Genomic DNA, 24,502 nt, shown 5'->3' on the forward strand with positions numbered 1-24,502 from the left:
ATTTCCCACCAAGCCAAAAGTTGTGTTGAATGGTGCATAGCAGGCAAAATCAAGATACATATAAAGTTTCAACAACTGAGATAATTTTGAGGGAAAACTAATGGTATACAAGTCAAATTTAGCACTATCACTACACATTAAGCACATAAATGCATAAAAACAAGTATTTACGAAATTTAAAGCAGTATAATACTAAAATGGTGTTCAAATCTCCAAAAAAAAATAATAATTTCTTGTACCCACGATTAAGAAGATGTTTGTATTTTCGTTGTTATTTAAATATAACTTCTATGTTTGTTCCCTCTTTATCCATTAAGGCGTTTTATGTCTTTATTTTTAAGTTTTGAACAATCTAGATTTTTAAATTGTAATATTACAGTAGAGAACCAGTTATCCAGGAAGTTCGGGACCATCGCTATACCGGATATCTGAATTTCCTGGTTTTCTGGATCGCTAAAGAGCGCTATTGGACGATTGTTTATAAAACTCAAATTACTATAGTAAATAGTAATACATATTAAAATAAGAAGAAAACAGTTCTGAAATGCTTATCAATATCGAGAAAAAAAACCAATAAAAGAGAGAGATTAATTTAAGCAACGAAAAAGATAAATTATCCATAAGACCTGAAACCCTCACATTCATTTTGAAAAGGGGGGGGGGGACACCACTTTTCGATGCTTCAAAATGAAAGGGCAAGAAACAAGTTTTCGAACGTAAATGTGCGATTTTTCTACTACAGTGTATGAAAGATTTCATTTTCAGGAACGCGTTTTTTTTTAAATTAAAATTTTCCTAAAGGTTTGATGTTTGCAATTACTGTAGTTAGTGATAACTATTGCCTTTGCATTAAGTTCGTACCAATAGAAATTTGATTAATGCGTCTTGCGTTTAACGATTTCTAGATTCCACCATCAACTATCCAAAAAATTCGCGAATCTGGTTTTCGGCGTTTCCTTGGCTTTTGCGACGTTGCTTACGCTCTAAACGGCTTTAATGAGAGGTCATTCAATAAAATATTGCATTAAGAAACCGCTCCTAATATTTTAAGTATTTCAAAAAAAATGCTTAGTTTTCCAAAAATTGTCGAAAATGCGTATTTTTTAAAAATAGCAGGAAAATCTGCAACAGGTTGCTGGTTTTCTGGTTTCCCAGTTTTTTCGTTCCCGGATGAAAGCTTCTGCACTGAATTTGTAATCCTTTAAAAAAAAAATCATTTTTTGCCAAAGTGGTATCTCAGAGCTTATAAAGTTGCTGGGATGGGGGGGGGGGGGGGAGAGAAACTGTTGTGCAGAAATGCCTTATATTTACACACTAGCAAAAATATTCGGCGTTGCCTGGGTCAGAAATAAATGTAAGAAACAATCCCTACTTCCTTTCGTTTTCTGTTTTAACTGAAAGAACTCAAAACATATCACTTTGAAGTGATCAAAAATCGAGCTTCTTCCTTACCCATTAAAGTAAAATAGCAATAAGTATAAAGAATGAACGAATAATCATTTAGAAACGAAAGCACGAATTTAAACATACAAAAATTTGAAGAATTTCCAAAATATGAACTAACAAAAACAAAGATCACTGAAAAAACCGTGCGCTTTATTTAATTAAATAGTACACACACACAAAAAGAAAAAAAAAACTCTCTACTATGTTTCCCTAAGTGTGCAGAAAGTAGTTTCCAAATGTTTAAATGACTTTAAACTCATGTTTGCTCCGGAGAAGTCTTTATTCAAAATTTTCATTGTGATTACTTTTATTATTGCTGTTGTTAGGCAACGAATTTTTGTAACAATGTGTTTTATATTTGCAACTTCAAAGCTTGAATACGCTACCTTGCGGTGATTACCAATACTAAAGAAAAAGGTGAAACATTCCATTCCACGAGTTTTCTTTGGGGTAAATTTCCGGCTTCAAGCAATTTGTGGTGTAATGTAATTTCAGAAGAATAAAAAAGAAAGCTTCGCACAAATACGATGAAAAAGTACTGTCATTCACTAAACGTCAAAGCAAGTTATAAGTTATAGCATTTGTTTGTTTCACCTTTTTTCATCCGCCATTAGACAGTGGCTGCTGCGCCCCCTATAATTTATTGGAGTTGCGAATTTAATTATTTAATGGGGAAATGATATGAAATTTACTGTTTTCCACCATAACTTTTTACAACTAAGTTTTTAAGGAATAAATTACAGCCTAAGTTGCTCCCTCATAATGTAGCTATCCATGGTGAAAAAATGGTTAAAATCCGTCCAGTAGTTTTGAAGTTTACCCCGGACATCCGGACAGAGATTAGCCCTTTATGTATAAAGATTATGCATCATTTTATATTAAATGTACTACTCAATGGGAGTTGGGAGACCGCTGGAAAGAGCCTTCTCCAACAAAAATTACTTTAGCTCACTGTAAATATAATGTTATTATAAGTTATCTAAAAATAACTGCAAATATAAATATTATATTGTTCACTGAACAAACATTAAAAACTAGTGGCACCCGCACGGCTTCGCCCGTAATAGAAAAATTAAAGGTCTTTTGGTTCGCTTGTATATTTACAAATGATGTATGGTGAATTTTCTCGCCAATTGGCTTGTACCGACGTTACAGTTCCACGTTATGATAATTTCGTATCTCGTCAATTGGCTTGTGTCCATGTTACGATTCCACATTATGATAATTTCGTAATTTATGATAGTTTTTTTTTCTTAAAATTTGAATAAAAAAAGAACCACATCGAATTTTCGAAAAATCGCTTCGAGGTGCACACCCCCATGCTACATACTAACTTTGTGCCAAATTTCATGAAAATCATCCGAACGGTTTAAGCGCTATGCGCGTCACGGACATCCTACGGACATCCTACAGACATCCTCCGGACAGAGAGACTTACTGCTTTATTATTAGTAAAGAAGACTGTCAAATGATGTTACTTTTTTATTTTTGAACTTCTAAAGAAATGAAAATGGTAATTTTATTAGTATTACAGTGGAACCTCATTAAAACGAGCCTTAAGAGGCCTCTAAAATTAATTTGTTTTAACTGTAGTTCATCTTATCCAGAAACAATAAATAACATAGTGTGTAAATACAGTAGAAGGGGGCTCGCAAATGTCGTTTGTCTTGGCAGCAATTAGTATTTAGCATCTTTGAATTAGTTCGACTAGATGACTAGTTTTTAGTACTACGACTAGTTTTTTTAGGTAGGTTTTTTCTTTGAATTAACTGTTAAATCCAACAAAAGAAAAGAAAGCAATTATTGACCATTTGAATGTTTAGAATCTTGTCTTCCTAAAGCGTCATTTAATTTGCAGAATATTGTGTATTGTTCTTACTACAAATATCAGTTGGTCAGTGGAAAAGTTATGTGACATGGCACAGTATCCCAGTATAAGTATTTCAAGCAGTTTCTAGCAGGGTAAAATTTTTTGAATATGCAAAAACGCTGAAATTTTCTTTAGTTGGCTGGCTAGGTTCAACATAAATCAATTTTTTAAAATTTGGTGTCTATGCATTTATGACAGCTAGTGTAGAAATTCATACATAAACCAAACCAGTCGTAGTGTTATTTGTGCAACAAGGAATAAAAATTAAAGCATCATACCAGCCAAGAAATGATTTGTTTTCACGCATCAAATTATTTCCATAATTTTCAAAACTAATTCATCTACCTACCCATTGATCTGATGCCTAAATGTGTGTTATTGAAATAATTAGGAAATCAGGCATTATATGTAAAACATTATTCAACTAATTTCTTTAAACTGCAAAATTTTGCCACTTATTAAATGGTGCCATTTTGGGAAATCACAGAATACCACATGCCTAAATAGGCACCTACTTATCCCTGTTATTGTTATTGATTTCAATTTTCTCGTTTTAGCTTCTGTTGGATCATACAAATGCGAATGTCCTCATCAATCGATGTGATCATTACGACAACAGCCCGCTGCACATTGCTGCTTTGAAAGGCTATGCTTCTATTGTTGAGGTAAAACATTTTTTTTTTTTGAGCAATCACGATTGCTTATTGTTCTCACTTGACTGTTTTTGGTGTCCTATCATTTTATTTTCCCGCCAGTACCACCGTCGATTGACTCCTCACGAAGCTGCTCCTATAGCGAAAACTGCCTCCAGGTTGCATCCATGTAATACACACACCCGCATACACAAACACATACACGCATACATACAGACACCTACACATACACACACACCAACACATACATACACACACACATGCATACATATAGACACTTACACATGCATACACACACTCGCATACATATAGACACTTACACATACATACAGACACCTACACATACACACACACAACTACCCACACTCATCACACTCAGGCCTGCACACTACTACCCACACACTCATCACACTCAGGCCTGCACACTACTACCCACACACTCATCACACTCATGCCTGCACACATACATAAACACATGCCTACACACATACACATTCCCCACCACACACAAACACTCATACACACAACTACCCACACACTCATACCTGCACACAGACATTAACACACATGCCTACACACACACATACAAATACCCCCTACACACAAACACACACACACACACACACTCCACTCACACATAAACACAGATGCATACATACATACACATACGCAAGCACACTTGTGATTGCGAAAAACATAATTTGAATTCAAGAGGTCAAAATTCAAATTATTTTTTTTTCTGCTGAGAAGAAGGGGGGAAAATGCAGAGTTTTTGAATGCTGAGTTTGACTTGAACTCCCTTAGACAAATGGGGTATAGTTCTTAATTTCAAATTTAACTGTTAAATTATTTTGGTGTTCTTTTTTAATCTTTTCTGCTGTTTCCTAGAAGTTACTTGTAGCTTTACTATTTTAAGCTAGCGTTAACCAAAGATTCATTTGAAGTGAATAACTAATAAAGCTCATTCTGACTTGATTATGTATCTAATTAAATTTATCATAGATATGTAAATTTATTTGTATGTTATATACATGATTTGTGTTTTATAAATAATGTGGCCATGCCATAACATCAGTTATAATTTAGCTAGTAAATAACTGCATGAAAAAAGTGCGAGTTCAAGGATCTTACACTGTTGAATTTTTTATTGGATCTTCATGAATTTATTTTTATGTTTTGACTTTCCTAGATTCTTTTGAACAATGGAGCAGAAATAGAGAAGAAAAATGAACATGAACAAACTCCACTGCATCTCGCAGCCAAGAACGGACACGTGAAGTAACTATTAATTTTTTATTCTCAAAAGTCATTTACATTTTAACCCATCAGCCCCCAAGTATAGCACAGTTTCTTATACTTCTGCAAGGAAACAAATTGCTTTCCGATACTTTTATTTAACAAGTTTTCAGGCATGAGATTTTTCCGGCTTTTGCCGGAATTCCAGCTTTTTCTGTTGGGTTTTAAAACCTTTCCTCCTTTTTCCTCCTTTTTTTGCCTCTTTCAGGACTTATTTTTCTCAAAAATCTTGAAAAATACGATTTTTTTAAATTTTCGCTCCTTGATTTCGTATTTGTTCTATTTTTTTCTCTTTGAATCTTCATCCTCGGCGGTATCTGCCAAAAACGTACGTTTTGGAATCATGCCAATGACGTCAAACATGTGCTGCGCCGAAAGTTGCATGCCTCGTTTCAGATTTCAATCTTTTTGCATCCTGCAAGTATTTCAATTATTTTTAATGTTGGGTGGTTTTTTACTATTTACTACCTTATATCTAGTTATTTTATTCATCATTTCAATAATATTTTTATTTCTTTAATTTATTTTAGAAAAAATGCAAAACTCAATCAAAAAATGTTTCTTAGCACCAACAGACTCGTTTTTTTTTTGTAACTTGGCATGGTTACTTTTTTTGCGTATTTAAGAAAGTAAAAATATTTATGGTGAATCTCAAATGGTTTAGGCTTTACAAACTGTTAAAAGTTTTGAGATTTCATGATTAAATGAGGCAGCTGCAAGTTGTTCTTTTTATTCCAAAATTGTATTAGGAAGTTTTCAAATACAAATTTTGGGTTCCAAGGAAAAAGATAACCAATCGTTTATACACATATATATTTATTTATTTTCAGTTCTTACTATGAAAAGTATGTTCTACCACATAAAGAAATTTTAGATTTTTCTCTCTGTTCAGGGGTCGAAGTGGTCCTATATATCCTATATTTCCAATATTTTCAAAAAAAGTATGAAAATCGTCCTATATTTCCTATATTTTTGGAAACTGTTCTATATTTTCTATATTCCTGTTTTTTATCCAATTTATTTCTTAACAACAGTAAATAAACTATCTGACTTCGGATTTTTCGTCGAAAGTACGTGTGCAAACGAATTTCAAATTAAAAAACGCAACTCAGGAAATCCTGCAACAGGCATCTTCTCTCATTGGCTACAGCAATATGACGTCACTGTAGTGGGTGGAGTTTCGAGAACTAATTCCGAAGTTGGTTTTAGAATTTTGCGTTTGGCAACAGCAGTTTGTTTTGTTTTCCAGCGTGGTTTTTTTTCGGTTTTTGTTTTGCGGGTATATTTTTGTGTTCAGTGCATTTTCTGATCTGAATGTTCTAATAGTCTTTTTGTAATCTTTTCTTTTTGTGGAATTTTACAGAACAAAATATCTGTATATTTGCTACAAAGCATTCGGAACTCCAGAGCTCGAATACGCTACCTTGCGGTGATTTACAAAGCTGCCGAAAAAACTAAAACATTGCGTTCCACGTGTTCATTTTGGGCAAAACAAACAGTTTGTTATGTGTATTTTTTTTTTTTTATTTGCGTAATTCATCATTTGGAATCGTCATTCGCAACAGCATAACAGCAAAAATATCTGATATAAACTGTGAGTACACATTTTATTTATCTTGTTCTGAGTGAATTTGAATAAATATCAGTTTTTCAATTCGATGAGAAAAAGCAGACTTAACAACATTGACTGGACACTATAGGGCCATACTGAAAAATTACTGCTTTTCCTAAACCTAATTCCACATAAATGATTTAAATAACCTTGTTACTATAGCATCCAACTGAAATGGACAGTATGCAGATAAATTTTCTTGAAAATATTTATCGCAGAACAGATTGAAAAATCCAGAAAGAACATTAAGAATTTGAACAATAAAGAATAAAAGCTTGGAATTTTTATCGCTAAAATATCGCACCAAATTTATTTTATTGCTCTGCAAAAGCTGACATTATCGGTGGAAGAATTCCGCCAAAAATCTGTTTATAGGGTTATGGTTTTAGTGTTGTGAAAGAATAATGTATCTTAAAAATATTTCGCATGTCAGTTAAATCATTTCCGTGACGAATGAATTAAATGCATGATGATTTCTTTTGATATCCAATCATATAGTCATAGAAATAAGTTATCTAGTGTTAAACGTTACTCTTGATATTCTGTCACGTATGTGCACTATGTGACAAAAATGTCAACAAATACCGGAAATGTCACGAAACAGGACATAATATGTACTAATGTATAGAAAAAACAATACGAAATGAAAATGCTGTTCGAAGCGAATCAAAAATTTATGAATACCGAATTCAACATCATGAAAATGGCTGCTTCAGAACAACTTACGGTGTGTTCTGCTATATTTTTTTACTTTCGTAATACTTTTTGATTTCTAATCTCTTTCTACATCGGTCAAAATAACCAAAAGACTTTGAAAAATCTTTTCAAATGAATAAAGAACAAAAAATCATACCTGCAAACAAAAATTTCTGTCATTTCCTAATTTTAGAAACAATTTATACGTTACGGCGTGCGTTTGTTTTAGTTTTTTCGTCTGCCATTAGACAGTGACTGCAGCGTGCCCTATAGTTTGTTGGAGTTGCAAATTGGTTATTTCCTGTTAGTTTTCAACTCAAAGACGGTTTTTATTTATTTATATAAGCTCTGTTTGTGACACTTCAATCCCTGCAAAAATTGTGAGTTGCTGTGTTAATTAACAATGAATTTCACTTTGTACTTTTTTTTTTTTTTTTTTTTTGTCTACAAAGTACACTTTTTCAAAAATTATTCTTTCAACTACAGGAAAGTCATTTCAGGTGTAAGTTATAATTTTGTTTGAGGGTTTTTTTTTTAAAACAAAATCATTGAGAAGAATAAATAAATAATATGTATGTATTAGGGTCATTCCAAGGTATTTTTGACATTTATGTAGAGTCCGTAACATGACCTTTTTTGCCATAACTTTTTAGTTTACTGTTTGGTTAGCATATTATTTTATTTTGATCTTTTCCTACCAACACACCAGCTCAAATTAAAATAATTTGCAAATCAAACGGTAAATTAAAAAGTTATGGCAAAAAAAGGTCACGTTACGGACTCTACATAATGTCAAAAATACCTTGGAATGCCCCATTATTTCTTTTTTCATAGCGAAACTATTCATATAATGTGTCCTATATTTGTCCTATATTTTTTGTCGAAAATGTCCTATATGTGACAAGTCGATCACTTCTACCCCTGTCTGTTGTAAATTTTTACTTCACAAACAGCCCTAATTTTAAAATTTATGTTCTCACTCGTTTATCACTATAAACTCAAATGTTTTTAATGAAAAAAAAATGAATTTTTCTCTAAAAAATATGAAAAGTTGACACTATTGTGTGATGCAGCCAAGATTGAACTCTGGCTCCCCCAACCCTATGTTCGAGGACTCAGGGGTTAGAAATTGTTGCCTCTTTTTCAAAACTTATATTTATTTAGGAATAAACACCCTTGCAAGAAATGGTACAATGCAGCAAATTGTACAAAATTATTACTCATACTTAATTAAATACGTATTACCTTTAAAACTGGTAAATTAGCCATTTTTTGTTTAATTTTTGAATATCATGGCTTCCAGGTTCTATTTTTATGTAGTTTTGGATATCACGAAATTTTTTTGGATATCATCCCTTTTATGGACATTTTTTTGGATTTCCTCCTTTTTGCTCTCTGACCACTCTCATCCCTGAAGTTTTGTCAAGAGTTAGTCTATATTTTCACCACAGTTGGATTTGAATGCCATAATTAGCTTAAATTTGATTTCTTGAACATTATTTAAAATATGTTTCTAAATTTTATGCTTCAATATAAGTTGAATGTTGCGACTTTTATACATCTGTTGGTTGAGACCTCAGTGAGTCACTTACTTTGGATGAAAATTTGTTTGAGACAAAACCCCAGCTCCAGAAACTGTTCAGTGTTGTTAGTTTTCTTCTGCAACTGCATTATTTTAAATGCTTTAAAGCCTGCATAGCTTTTTATTAGAACATAATTTTATTTTATATAATATTTGAAGTTGAAATATTTATCAACTTCATAATAGACGTGTAAAAGTTCCTGTGTAAATATTAAAATGAATCCATTCAAAATGATTCCATTTTGATTTTTACTAAATATAAGTTCAATTTATATAAAATTCAGAACTAATTTTATAGTTTCAAATATAAAGAGAGTGGGTTAATGTTTAAAAAAAGTCTTGCTTGATTTTATTTCAAGTTAAAAATCTTCCAGATTAACAAATAAAAAAGAAAAAAAATCTTCTGGATTCTTTTTGGCAGGTATGATATTGGTATCGAAAAGGAGGGTAATTCTTATTGTGTGATCAACTCCAGAGTATATATAGAAGGGCTTTGCTGTTTAAATATTGCTTTTAATTGATTAAAAGCTATTGCCAAAATGTTTTACATTGCTTGCTTTACTTGTTTCCCCAGTTATCCTAGTAGTCTTCCCTCCCTACTTCGTGTTTCGACTTTCGCGGTTTCACTGCATCGCATTTTTTTTTTCAATTATAGCAATGAGCCTTTTTTATGTTCTCGTGTAAACTTTTTCTTACAATAGAATTACAAATTATGTCTTTTAAGTAAGGTAAACTCTTCTTAGGGACTGTAGTTGTACTAGTTGAGGGAGTGGAGGTTTAAAAGCGCCGAAGAAAGTTTATCTCAATTTAACCTTAAACGCTAACTGCAAAGTATAAATCACTGTATTATTACTAGGGGATAACTACATCTCTAATGGTGTTCAACAACGTACTAGCTTTTGAAGCTGTATGCGTAATACCTTTGATAAGGATAAATGTAGAGGAAGAAAGGGGGTATATACGGTCACTAACTAAAATTTAATTCATTATTGAACAACTTGAAGTCGAGCTATTTTCATAGGTTAGTAGTAGTGTGTAAGAACTGTGTGTGTACTTTTTTCCCCAATAATTAATGTGATATCGATTCCGTCTAATATATCTCGTTTTCTCATATTTTGTGCAATATATTAAGTAATACAAATATAATGTTGGATAAAGGTGCTGTTTCATGTCTAGGGGTCTCTAACTATGTTAAAAACTTATTTAAATTGTCGTCAGTAAGTTTTATGCCCTCTAATTAGGAAAATATTCGGTTTATATATACAGAATCCTACTTCGCCGAAATTCAGTTATCGCGGTGAAGTCTGGAACGAATTAACCGCGATAAACGAGAGTTAATTGTATCCCATTAAAAAATGAGAAATAAGAAAATTTCTTATTTTGTTTATATGAAAAAGAACTCCTTTTCCCTTGGATTTTGTCATGGTTATGTTTAACTGTTTCACTTATTGTTAATTTAATTCTTATGAAATGTCACTCAATATTTCAGGTGAGTTTGAATCATTAAAAAAAAAAAAAAAAAAACAATATTATCAAGCAAATATTCACACCATAAATGCAATAACATCGTTGACTTGTGCATCTATCTCATTCATGTCATCTAAAATGCCAGTGATTCTTTTCAAAACTCTTAATTTGTGGCTTTTCCCTTTGTTCGCAGCGTTGCACAAGTTTTCATGAATTACTCCAAGACCATCGTCAGTTCGGAAGACGAAAATGCCAACACGCCCCTGCATCTGGCTTGTCTCAGTGGTCACTATCCGATGGTCAGTGTCCTGTTGAATGCTGGAGCAAATATTAATGCGAGGTAATAGTAATTTACTTAATGTGCCATCGTAGAACAAAATAGAATCTATGATATAGAGGCGGTTTTCTGCTTTTTCAAATATTCCCTGGGGACTCTTTTTTTTAAAAAAGATCTGAATTCAAAAATGAGTCAAAATGGCGTTTTGTAAACCTTGAAAATAAATGGCAAAAGAGTCATGAAAGCAAGTTTTTTTTTTCTTTCTGTGAATGATAAGATTTTTTTTCTGAATTGGACACAATTCAGTTGTTTAAATCTACCAAATTGAAAGACGTTAATGGATTAATTTTTTGCACGAAAAGCAAGACAAGGGGTCGTTGTTGTAAGCCATTCAAATCTCAGTCTAACCTGGGAATTAGGAAAAATTATTATTTTGGTAGGGTTTTTTGCACCCAGAATTGCTTACCAAAAGAGGCTGTAATGAGCAAGGGGGTGGATAGCTTTAAGAGGGCCATTGATCTTCATGGGGGGTTAATAAACTGACTAGTTAGTACCTGCCTAATTGAGCCCAGAGCCTGTTAAGGTCATCACATTTGTATTTGATGTTGTAACAAAAAACAATATTTTAAATTCCAACAGTGATGGTTCCCTGCTTTCTATATCAAGGCAAAATTTAAACTTTTAAAAATGTGCATAAATGATAATGATCATAATGCTGCAGTTTGAATGGACTCGATCTCAGACTCGTTCAGTTTCTAAAAGTATTTTTTTCTTCCCAAGGAATTGCTACTTGTGGACAGCTCTGGATTGTGCTGCTTCGAAGGGCTGGAAGCGTTGCACTCAAATTCTCTTGCACTCCGGCTGCCCAGTCAATTCCCTTGACAAATCCAAGGCAAGTATGACCCAGGAATTTCTCCAAATGTATTTACTCAACTTCCCAATAAATCTTTAAAAGTTTTAATTTGTTTTTACTGTTATTAGTTGAATTTAGTAGAATATCTTTGAACTGCTCACAATTTTCAAAGTTCATAAGTTGTTGAGATTTAGAACTGACATGTCCCCCCTCCCCCATCATAAAGATTAAAACCAACTTAATATTCAACGTATAGCAAGTTTAAATATTGCTAGTTACAGTGCAATTTGTATAATAAATGATTTTTGTTTTATATAGATTTATTTTTTGTAGTAAATACGTCAACTTTTTCCCTTCATAATTTTAATTTCTTTTTTAATGTTTTAATTTAATTTTTCTGAGGCAGCTTCAATAGCTTGATGGATGGTTTCTAGTTGCCTCTCTGAGTTTTCATAAAGGCTGAAGTTTTTTTTCTGCAAGTTCCAATCGTCTTGGCCTTTGTTGGAAGACTTTTCATCCATGAGCTTTTTTTTTACTTTAAGGGGAAGAGTTCCTCGTAATTCTGAAACACATACCTACAATTCTCATGACCAGTATTAGAAATAGGAATTTAATTCTAGCTGTCATGATGATGCCAAATACAAGTTCAAACATATATGTATCCAAAAATTTATAAATTGTTTATTGAATAGAAATGCCAATATCCTATTTTAAAAGATCTACAAAGTATACTAAAGAAATGATTGTGTTGGGACAAAATTTATTGTATTTATTTAAACTACTTTGATAATTTAATCCTCTGGTCAATGACAGGTCTTAATCACGACTCCAGAAAGAAAAGCTTCAAAGAGGTTCAAAACTTTAGGTGCCGAATCAGGCACATAAGGTTGGAAATCTAAGTTTCAAATCAAAACATTTTGTCTCAAAATATGACCAATGGCCACTAATTTCTAATACGGCTTATGACTATTTGAGCAACTTTTTTTTTTTATTAATATGATTTTGACTGAAGTAGACATTATAAGTAAAGTTAAAAAGTTACACTAGTGTTGAAAAATAAATTAAATTTGGCATTTGAAATTTTTTTAAATTCCACTCACGAAATGAGTTATTTGTCAGTTTATGTCAGGAGACAGATGACCCATTTGTAACAATTGGCCTTCTAGAAGTCCATGTTGTATTTCTGGAAACTTTATTTATAAATTTCTTCTACATAGCTATATAATGAACCATTTTAAAAATGGCCTTTTTTTTAGGACTTATTAATCAACACAAACTGTCCTGTTGGAATGTTAGGATTAACATAAAAGTTAGGTTAGAATATGATTTTAGCTGTTAAAATATTGCTGTTTCTGAATTGAAATTTATAGGTACATTCTTGTCTCAGTTTTTAGCTATCATCACAACTAACTGAAAGTACAGAAAAATCTTCATATTTTCAGTCTTTTATATATAAAAAAATTAATAATAATAAAAAATATTGAAACATTTTGGATTGTATAAATTACCAAAACAGCATCAAGAACTAGATCCAAATGAATGCTGGATGCAGGATTTTTTTTTTTTTTTTTGCCTTTTCAGCATTGAGCTATCATTTTCCATTACATCATCTCTAATTACTTCTAGGCTACTCCTCTGCACCTGGCTGCTCGTGAAGGTCATCGAGGGGTGGTGAAGCTCTTACTGAAATCTGGAGCCAACATAGCTCAGTTGGACAAGAACGGAAAGAATTGTCTCGACCTCGCCATTGACAGAGGGCATGAGTATGTATGAATTAACTTAGAAACGCAATTGTTTGCTTTATTGCCTGTGACAGGTTTGCTGGTACGCAGTAAGTTACCGCCTATAAGCCAGGGCTAAGGCAGAACTATATGCAATGTACCAACAGCTCATACATTGCAGGTTTGGAGGTGTTGATTGATTTACAGCAATAAATCAAATGAACTTATTCATGGCCAAACTTAAGTACAAATGATAAGTAACAAAAACTAGCAATGCACACCTGTTATGAGTTAACTAAAGGGTAGTCAGACCAGTATCAGAAGACTTAAGTGGAATTTTACTTTAAAAAATTGTTAATATTGTTGAAAGCTGTGGCATTTGGTTCATGGCATTTAAAATGTTTTTACTTAAATCTGTAATTCATAAAAAACTTAAACAGTGTAGCAGCCCAGCTAATGAACATTTCTAGCCAGAAGACAAAAATCAAATTTTCTTGTTGTTTTGTTTCTGGAATTGTATAGAGAGAAGTTACTGTTGTCAATCCCAAGACGTTCATTCACTGGTCACCTTAAGAACACCTGTAACAATGTTTTTTTTAACTCCTTAATCATTGCATAACTTTAAAAATAACTAACAAAATTGCCTATTTTTTTACTCATAAAAATTGCAAAAGAAAGAAAGTAACATTTAGGCATTGAAATTTCCTGAATTGGCATATTGTCACCTCAGAGCAACAGTAAGACATCTGATCCCAGAAATAACAGTGAGATATCCTACTTTTGCTTTGAGGTGACAATATAAGGAAATCAACTAAATGTTTTTTCTTTAATAACCAAAATAAAAAGTTAAATGAAATAAATTCACAGGAGCCAGGTTTGCCCATGGGACCCATCTGGAAGCTTAGGGAGTTCTAAATTATAAAATATATGTGAAAAAAATGATGTTGTAGTGGCAGGTGTACTAGTACTCATTATTAAATGGGTGAAAATGAAAATTGTGAGAAAAAACTAAAGTTTGTCTCTCAGACTTCCATACCCTTATATAAATGTTATTGTTCAAAAAGCAAGCATTCAACATTGGTTTAAACAATATGATAGTTTCAGAAAAATTAAATTAATTAAAAAAACGAATATGAACCCATTTGAATTGTGCTAATTTTTACAAAGGATTTTTGTATTTTATGATAAATGAAATTGTTTGAGTGCTGAATAAGTCATTGAATTTTCAAAACTTTTGTATCATTTTAATTGTTTATATTCTTAGAATTAATCTTAATAACCCAATTCTAAATACTTTAAATGCAGCACTTTGTCATTTCTATCATGTCATGTCAGTTGTTATTTTAATCTCTGTATATGTATAATTTTTCATTTAAAAGAGTTGTCTTTATTACATTTATTCCTGATGTTCTAATGAATTTTTCAAACTGTTTTTGGTGGCTCATCCACGATAAATAAATGTCTTGTCTATTCTATAGCTCTTCTCATATTCTCTCTGCGAATCAGCTTCTTAGCACTTTTTTCAGTTGCAGCACTCGCGTAAAAAGCAATTTTCTCCATGGCTGCTTGAAAGTAGAGGAAGAGGAGGGGTGGGATTTATGCTTTTCTGTAAACTTTCCGTATTGTTAAAGGTAGAAAAAATATCAAACTGTTGCAAAAAATTAAAATAAGAATGGTTGATTATCCTTCATTATTTAGTGCTTACATGAAATTTTTTATGAGTCTTTATGTACCCAGATCTCTACTTTAATGCTTTAATCTGGCTTCTCCTCCCCCATTGCATAGTAACACAGATACAACTCATATTCGAGGCTATCGTGGGATTTCCATTTTTTAAATTCAATCTCAGTTAAATATTTTTATTTGAATCACCCAACACCAACTAAAAAGAAAAGCCACTCAAGCCACTGCGTCTTTCTCCAGTTCAAAAGATTCTAAACTGTGTTCCATGGCACCATTGAGTGCCACAGATAGTAACAAGGTGTGCAGTGAAGTGTCCACAATATCAATGTATGCACATAAAAGAGATGGGCCAAGGTACTGTGTAAAAATTCTAATTTTTTTGAAGAGTTCCGCAAATCGGAAAAATATGATAACTCCTGCTCTGGTTTATTTATGCATAAGCTTTCGTAAACCCTTTAGTACTTAAAAGTTTTTTTTTTTTCAAGGTTTTTTTCCCTGCTCTCTCCCTCCTCTCATTTCTCTACAGGCAGCCATGAATCTTGTGCCAGTTTCACACTGATCACTACTGTGACAAACTGCACTGTTGCCTAAAAACGTGAGCTATTGCTTTTACACTAATGGCAGTGACCTGTCTGATATATATTTAAATGTTCGTTCCTCCCTTGGTAGGGATTAAACCCCCCTCCCCACTCTTTACTTATTGGTTGAATATTAGTATCCTATAATAAGCTAAATTTTAGATTTAAGGGGTTTACAGTACCTCAAAAATTATGAAATGATTTTAAAATATTTTTATCGCTTATTTAAAAATTAAAACTATTCTGAACAGAGGGGAAAAGTTTCCTTGCTTTAGTTCAAATATTTAAAAAGTTATGCGTGATTTTAGGCCATGCTCACTATGCGTTCTTATGCAAAAGAAAAACTTTAAATTACTTTTTCTCAATAATGTTTTTTTGTGTTTTCATGTCATTAGAATCCCTAAGGATTTTTTTCTATTAAAGATACAGCTTTAAAGTAATACTTTTTGCAATTGGGATAACCTATTTGACAAAATTGTGCATGGGATAAGCATTTTATAAATTACTCAAATGGTTAGTGCATGTTAAACCTTTAAAAACCAAATTTAAAAAAGAAACTTCGATTTTTTACATAATTAATCACAGAAAATTTTCTAATAAACTCATAAGCAAATGAATGCACAGATTTTTAGGGATGATTATAGTGATCTCTTAGCAAAAAAACTTTTTTTAAATTAGAGCAAAAATAAAAAAGGCTTAGGGATTTTAAAAAATTGAAATTTTCCTCAATTTTTTGAATTTTCAAAAAAAGTAGGCAATATTCTTAAATTTTGAAAATAAATTATTGATTAAGGAATAAGTATGCATGTTATGGTTTCAAAGAAATATAAAATTTACTTAAATTTTAAAAAAAATGTTTAAAAGGTACTGTGACCCCTTAAAAAATTAAATAAAATAGAAACTATGATGTAAAAAGGATACGAGTTATAGTCTGTGCTAGAACACATATTCACATATTCAAGTCAACTTTTCCTGTTGTTCATAAGGAAGCTTCATTTTAGAAGTTATTCAATAATTTAAGTCAATGCTCTTGTAGTAACTGAAAAACGAAATTGGCAACCCTGCAGAGATTCAGGTGTGGATCCGGCACCTTCTCTTTCTCTCTCTCTATCTCGCGTAATTGGCGATGCTCCTCTGCTTTTGTGATGTCTCTCATTCTGTCCTTGCAGCTTGTGGACCCCTCTCTCTTTGCCCCTTGCACAATCCAAGGTAACGATCCTCTCTCACTTAGAGAAGTGGCCATGAAGATCCTGTCTGACCCCAACTGGGAGTCCGTCCTGCGCAATGAGACGGACAGGAACAAGTTCTTCCTCCACCAGACTCCCCTACGCAGGCTCATCCGCTACATGCCAGGTCAGGGGCCAATCCAGGATTTTTTTCTCGCTACCTATTTTTGTGAAAGTATTTTTTATCAACATTGTTTTTGTGACCTTTTAGAGACATCTTATTTTTGTAAAAGAGAAGTAGAACGAGTGAAATTTTAGTTCGAAAAGTGTAAATGTCATCTAGTATTATTTTTAACAGGTTTCGTTTTTTGGGGAGGGGGGGAGCTAAAAACCTAAGAAGTACCAAAAATAAAATCATAATTTCAGCTTAATGGGCTATGTACTGCGTACAATATTGGAAATGATGAGAAAAACGGTTCCCCAAAACATCTTAAAAGATTGCGATAATATTGCATAAATACACTTTGGTGAGAAACAGCTAAAAATTAGTTGAAATACCACAATTGTTCATATAAACCTGCTTAGAATTTTATTTTATGAGTAAATTTTGTTTTAAACAGAGAAACAAATTTTATATTATAAAATCCGAATTTTTGTGAAATTTTCGATGTTTTTGTGATGCTACTGATTTTATTACTTGATTTTTGTGAAAGTACCTATTTCAAAACAAGATTTTTGTGAAGGTACCGAAAAACGGTAGCAAAATCAGCCGATATTGGGCCCTTCAGGTACTGTTTGCTCTTAAGGATTTGGGTTTTGTCTAATGGCAGTCTCTTTGAAATTGCCTCAAATGTAATTACAGTTATTAGGAACACTAAAAACTTGTACTGAAGCCAAAATCCAGAAAGAGTTGTCATCTGCAATTAGGCCCTAGGCAGGTAAATGACACTCTGCCTACAATCTTTTCATTTTGTTTGCATTTTTCAGGATTCGTACGGGTCATGGAAATCCTGGTAAGTCATGGGGAAAAAAAATAAGCTAATTTCAGACCTGGAAAAGACATGGAAAATTGAAATTTTCATTCTAAGTCATGGAAATTTATTTTCAGTCATGGAAAAATGTTCTGAAAAAAAAAGGAACAGTAGCTAAAAAGAGCATTAGAAATCTTGAGTGATTTAGTATTGTGCACCATGAGAGCTATTTAAATTGGAAAATTGAACGATCTCAAAAAACATTGCATTCGAGTTCGTTTCCATCACTCCTAAATCTTTAATTCAAAATTTATCAGAGTTTATCTCAATTTGTTGAAGGTTTTGGACAATCTTTAGTCTTGCGATAGAATACAGAAATAGGGGAATTCTAATGCTCAAAAACAGTAGTGCCCAATATATGGCCCGCAAAACTAATCCATGCGACCCACTGGTACGTTCAGTGTCATTATTCAAACATGTTCTGGAATTTCTGAACCTATTAATTTATATGCATTTGAAAAGGAACAAAAAAGTAAACAATTAAATCAAAAGATTTATTTTCTATGAAATGTGGTTTTTTTTAATTTTTTTAAAATAAATATCTAGTTTAGAAACATGAATTTACTAAAGAATGTGGCTTTATTTTAAAGAACCAAAAAAATTGTCAAGTTGACACTAAAAGGCAACTTTTAAAGCAAATTTATTGAAACTTAGTAATGATTCATTCAACCTTTTCCACAATCATTATCATTCTGCCTGTTTCTAAAAAAATAGTCGACATTTAAGCATCATTCGCTGTAGTTTTACTTAACTTAAACTTATATGATGAAAACAGGTAAGAATTATTCAGTTTTTTTAAGTATACACTGATATTTTTTCAATTACGTTGTGGCATTCACATAGAAGTTTTGCTAATGTTTATTTCCAAAAAAAAGGCAAGTTTGATATTAAATAGTACTATTCTCTTCATGTAACAAGGTCATGAAAATTTTCATGAAGTCATGAAAAAGTCCTGGAAAAGTCATGGAATTTTTTCACCCAAATAGAGTATGAACCCTGATTTTTGTCATCTGTTTTATTTCATTTTTACTGTACAAACCTGTTTATTTAATTTTCGCTGGCATTTGTCACGTTAAAATTTAAAATGTTATTAGTGTTTGTGGGAAATCAAAATTGCATTTCTCCAAATATCTCTAAAATGTACTCTTGTAGATACAGTGAGACTTCTCTGGAGCGACCAATCTCAATTCCTAAAAAAAGTTGTTCTTGATGGAGATTGGTTGCTTTTAGAGGCTGTTTTCGAAATTTCAAACATCCAAAGAAAAAAAAACAATAGCATCAATAGAAATCATTTATATTGTATCTTATCTTTATATTAGTTAGAGACATTATGAAAAAAAATAAATAAATAAATAGAAAAACTGAAATTTTTCTCTTCAAGTTTTTTATACAAAATTTACTTATTCTTACTCTATTTTTCTGTTTAGAAATGAATTGGTTTTATAAAAAGAGATGAGATTTGTCTGCTTCAGATGCTTTATTTTTTCTGAAACACTTTTTTTTTTTAAGTTTTTCTTTTACCTGTAAAAAAAAATAACTGAATAATAATAATAAATTATAAGTGCAACAAGAGCTTATCTATTTTTCAACTCTCAAATATGCTAAAAATAGATACAATAGATTAAAACTGCTTTATGGAAAATATAATCATTTCAGTGCATAAAAAAAATTATGGGGGCCCTTGACATAAATGCACAAACTCAGGTAGATGGTACCACACACATACAGACAAAAAAACTTTATATTTATTACTACTATCACTTCTTTAATTTAACATACATTTAATTTTGCATAACTTAACTTCTGCATAGTCAAGTTCTAATCTATGACTACTCTATCTATGACCTCTCTATCTCTCTGACCTCTATCTATCTCTATGACCTCTCTATAGACTTCTCTATCTATGACTCTAATCTATGACCTCTAAAATGGCACAGGAATGCCCCGTTAAATTTCAAGAAACAAACTTACAGAAAACTATTGTTCTTGTCAACCATTCTACAATAACCGGCGAGGGTCAGTATCCATTTTCATTGATCTTGACAAAATGTCTGAACTCTTATTTCAATAGGTTGGCAGGTTCAGATTTGCAAGAATTTTGTTCTAAATTCCGGGTCTTGTTAGTAAGTAGAAAACCGAAAGTTCAAAATTATAAAATAATTTCGTGACTTCTTTAGTATTTTTTCATTTTCTGTTTGAATATCACTGTTAATAGCTAGGCTGAAAATAAATTTTGCCCGTGGTGATCAAAGGCTCTGAGCTTAAAAGTCTAATCTTTGGTTTTTTGTTTCGCTTTTGTTACTGCTAGTGCATAATTGCATGTTGACTATGCAGAAGTTAAGTTATGCAAAAATTAAATGTATGTTAAATTAAAGAAGTGATAGTAGTAATAAATATAAAGTTTTTTTTGTCTCTATGTGTGTGGTACCATCTACCTGAGTTTGTGCATTTATGTCAAGGGCAACCATAATTTTTTTTATGCACTGAAATGATTATATTTTCCATAAAGCAGTTTTAATTTTCTAGCCTCTTTCAATAGTTTCTTATACCACATTTCAGTAGAATAAATACACTGCAGACTGATGTCCCTACACTTCTTAATTTGATTGCAATTTTTACAGTGACAACCATATGCACATTTAGTCGGTACTGTCTCGAAATTAACTTTGTGTTATGCATTCCGATGTCATTTTATGTTAATTATGGTGGGGTTCAGTTTGGATAATGAAGGCCAAGTTTTACGTTGCAGATTTTTCCCACTTTTAAGGTTAAGTTTTTAGCAACGAAGAGTTTGAATCATTATGCATTTTTTTTTACTACGCTTTGAAATTAAATGTCGATAAACTTTCATACTCCGTAGGTATTTTGTTTCATCTTTAAATAAAATTTATTTTCATCCATAGCACGAAAAAACATATTTTCTAAACATAAAAAGTAATATATTAGTTGCAGTGACATTCCAAAGGAAGCAATGTGCAGGCGTTGAGTAGGCTTTAGTTAGGCTTGTGAAGGAATGTTAATTCTTATTTTGAGAGGAAACGGGAGGGGGGGGGATCTGTAAATTTCAGGTCAGCATATGGGCAGCAAGAGGCTAAATTCAACTCTGATGATATTAATGTGTATAATTACTTTTCCTATTGCTCTTTTCTAGTGCAATTTCTTAGTTTGCTGTACGAACCTGCAATTTGAATCCATTTCACACATGTTTCAGATGTAGCTGCCTATGTTTTTGACCGCTGCGTGACGTGGAACGATTTTCCCGACGACCACGTGAAGTTCGAGAAATCGTTCAACTACGAATTTCTGGACGACATGTTTGCCTGTTACAGGCCCAGCCTGTACAAAGGACTGGATCGAGATGACTCTTCCACGAGCTCTGGGACAAGCGTCTTCACCGGTACTTTTAACTTAATTTCGCCTTACTTACCTTGTATTCGCTCAATAACTCTTTCCTCCTTCATTTCTTGTCTATACCAAGTGCTTTAGCTGTAGCGACAGTGTTGCCAGATTGGTCAAATCCAGATTTCCCCAATTCCCTTCCAACTTTCCCCCAAAAAGCCATGTTTTCTATCAAAATTCCCCAAATTCAAAAATTATTTTTCCACTAATATTTTCATAAAATGAATCGACTTCCTCTAATATTTTTGTCTCTTGAAAATAAAATTTTTCCCCAAAAAGCCAAATTTTCTTACAAAATTCCCCATTTTTTTTTCTTCCCATTTTCACTTTTTTTTTGTCTTCTTTATCTTTACTAATAATAAAGCTGAAAGTCTCTGTCTGTCTGTCAGGATCTCTGTGACGGGCATAGTATCTAGACCGTTGGGCCAATTTTCATGAAATTTGGCAAAGGATTAGTTTGTAGCATGGGGGGTGCACCTTTAAGTGATTTTTCGAGAATTCAGTTTTGTTCTTTTTCTATTCCATTTTCCCGAGCAAAATTATCATAAGATGGACGAGTAAATTACCAAGCTATCATAACGTGGAACCGTAACGTGGGCAAGCCAATCGGCGAGAAATTCATCATGCATTATTTGTAAACATGCAGGGGAACCAAAAGACCTTTTAATTGTCTACTACGGGCAAAGCCGTGCGGGTGCCACTAGTCATAAGCGCCTGACCGAAAGATGAGAAATAGCCAAAGGTTTTTTTTTTCTACTTGTATTTACTACTCTGTTTCTGTATGTACATTTAAACTATGATTTTTGTATATATTTATCCAAGAACATTCTTCATCACTTATTTTTACCTATTTCACGTATCAACTAGGTACTCATGCAGAACATTAATGCGAATTCCATAGCATAATTTTCCACATAATGCGAAATGCGAATTCCATAAAGTTGAGCAAAGCTAAACCAACGTTGTTTGATACAAACACTACTACTTCTTGACGCGAATCTAAATACGAAAAAATTCGTTTTTCCCCCCGAGGTTTTTTTTCCCCAGGTTTTCCCCAAGAAAAAAAAATTTCCCCAAAGAATTCCACTCAAAACCCATTTCCCCAAAATTTCCCCAGAGAGCACCAGATTTTCCCAAAATGGGGAAATTTCCCCCAATCTGGCAACACTGTGTAGCGATGTGTTTGTCGGGATGGTTTCTTAATTGAAATTTATACATATTTATCCAGAGTTATTTTTGTGAATCTACATTTTAGTTTAACAATTATGAATATTAGTAGATTTTATTGCTGTGGTTTAAAATAGTTTTACACTTTCGGAACATGCTAAGTATGATCTGCAGTTTTATAAGAATTCTTGAAATGCAAAACAATTATTTCTTTTCTGATGCCAGCAGCTAATGATATATTCTGCCCACGTAGAATGTACGGACAGTACATTTTGTTACCTGCCTTTCCTTTGAACAAGCAGCTGTACATTTAGCATTATTTCTTAACGACTTAAAACTACACCAATTTTGTGAAACTCAATTGACATTTGAAGTTTTCTAATTATGTCTGAATTTATTTACAATCCAGTGACATTGAATGTGAACATGAATTTCTATTCTACTCTGTTATTGCTTATGGATGTGAAAAAAATTTAATTCTTGTTCAAAGCACTTATAGAACACATTGAAACTATTTAATGCAATAAAAACTCATCTATCTGGCATTCAAGTAGCCAGAATGCTCTGGTAGCTAGAGTTTATTTAGTTTCTGACAGTTCACACAAATGAAAAATCTTTGCTTCAGGTAGTAAAGCATATTTCAAGAAATGTTCAAAATTTCTGTGCCAAAGACACATTCCAAGTCTCTATACATTTCATTCAAATATTTTGGTTGCAACATATTGTTGTGGAAAGCTTAGGATTTAGTTTTACTTCAAGGGACTGTGGTCTATATTTTTTTTGTAAAAAATCTATTCATCTTTTAATTCTGTAGTAAGTTCTCTTCCTATTTGTACAATGTTTGAATATTTTTGTTTGAATGTCAGATAAACTCATTGTGTCTGGCATAAACTTACACTTATTTTATTTTATTTTGTTTTTATTTATTTATTTCTTTTTAATTTATTTATTTATTTATTTATTTTTTGCTACAAAAAAAATTAATGAATGAATGAATCACGTTAGACATATTTTGCAATGCTTTTTTAGAATCAACTGCCTTCATATAAACTTGTAAAATCCAAAGTCTCTTCAAAACCTTACCCCTACAATTATATTAAATTTCTTTCTTTATAAATGCCTTTTTTTTTAATTACACGTGCGAATAGGAGATAAAACATTTTGGAAAAAAGCTGGGAAGGGGATAAAATTTAAGTGGATCTTACTGGTAGGGAAAACGAAAAGAGATAAGATTGGTGGGATCTTTTCCCTCAGGTTTATTTTCTAGTTTGTTGGAATAATTGCCGTTTTTTTATGTCTGAACGGAAAACTTGTCTAAATATTGGTTTCTACAGTGGCCATAGTTACTTTCTTGTCAAAATAATGGGAGTAGTCTTTTTAACAATCCACTAGCAGGACTGCAATTTATATTCAAGTATGACCAAGCCTCGCTCGGCTTTAAAAGAATTATTTTTTTGTCAATTCGTGTTTTTTTAAGGTTCAATACTTTTCCAAATATACTTGAAAAACTTCACGTTAACGAAATATTAAGCACTCGACCTTCTTATAACACTAAAGTAACAAACAAAGAAGATTCTGAATGTAATTAAATCAACATTTTGCTTTAAACTATCTGTTACATTTGTTTCCATTATACAATTTTTATGTCGGTAATTATAAAATACTTTGACCTTGGAACCAGTTCTGCTTTGGTGAAATTGGTTTTTAACCAAATACTTCCTTTTCATACTATGATGCGTTTCACGATTTTATCCCAATCGAGATTTTCTTTTCGAATAAGTACTTTTAGTGTAGTTGGTAGCTTGATATCCATCAAAACTGATGGTCCGCAAATTATTCCAACAGATGATAACAACGTCTTAACAAAACATAAACAGTCTCAAGACATACGTATCTTTGAAATAAAATTTATATGCGTGATTTAAAAAAACATGTTAAACTATTTGAAGTGTAAAAAGAAAATAAATAAATAAAATAAAATAGGACGGTCAAGCAATAGTTTCAC

At 32.2% G+C, this 24,502-nt stretch overlaps 1 protein-coding gene across 1 annotated transcript in view; it reads left to right on the forward strand.

The window, feature by feature from the left end:
- Positions 1-24,502, forward strand: part of LOC129217798 (transient receptor potential cation channel subfamily A member 1 homolog) — a 101,499-nt gene that overhangs the window by 39,465 nt on the left and 37,532 nt on the right. Inside the window, exons 10-16 of the mRNA XM_054852139.1 lie at positions 3,874-3,981; positions 5,159-5,247; positions 10,816-10,962; positions 11,680-11,791; positions 13,379-13,515; positions 16,966-17,087; positions 21,143-21,328. Of these exons, the coding sequence (XP_054708114.1) occupies positions 3,874-3,981; positions 5,159-5,247; positions 10,816-10,962; positions 11,680-11,791; positions 13,379-13,515; positions 16,966-17,087; positions 21,143-21,328 (901 nt within the window). The remainder of the gene's footprint in view (positions 1-3,873; positions 3,982-5,158; positions 5,248-10,815; positions 10,963-11,679; positions 11,792-13,378; positions 13,516-16,965; positions 17,088-21,142; positions 21,329-24,502) is intronic.

The sequence above is a fragment of the Uloborus diversus genome, chromosome 2, assembly GCF_026930045.1.
Source record: "Uloborus diversus isolate 005 chromosome 2, Udiv.v.3.1, whole genome shotgun sequence".
Classification (NCBI taxonomy): domain Eukaryota; kingdom Metazoa; phylum Arthropoda; class Arachnida; order Araneae; family Uloboridae; genus Uloborus; species Uloborus diversus.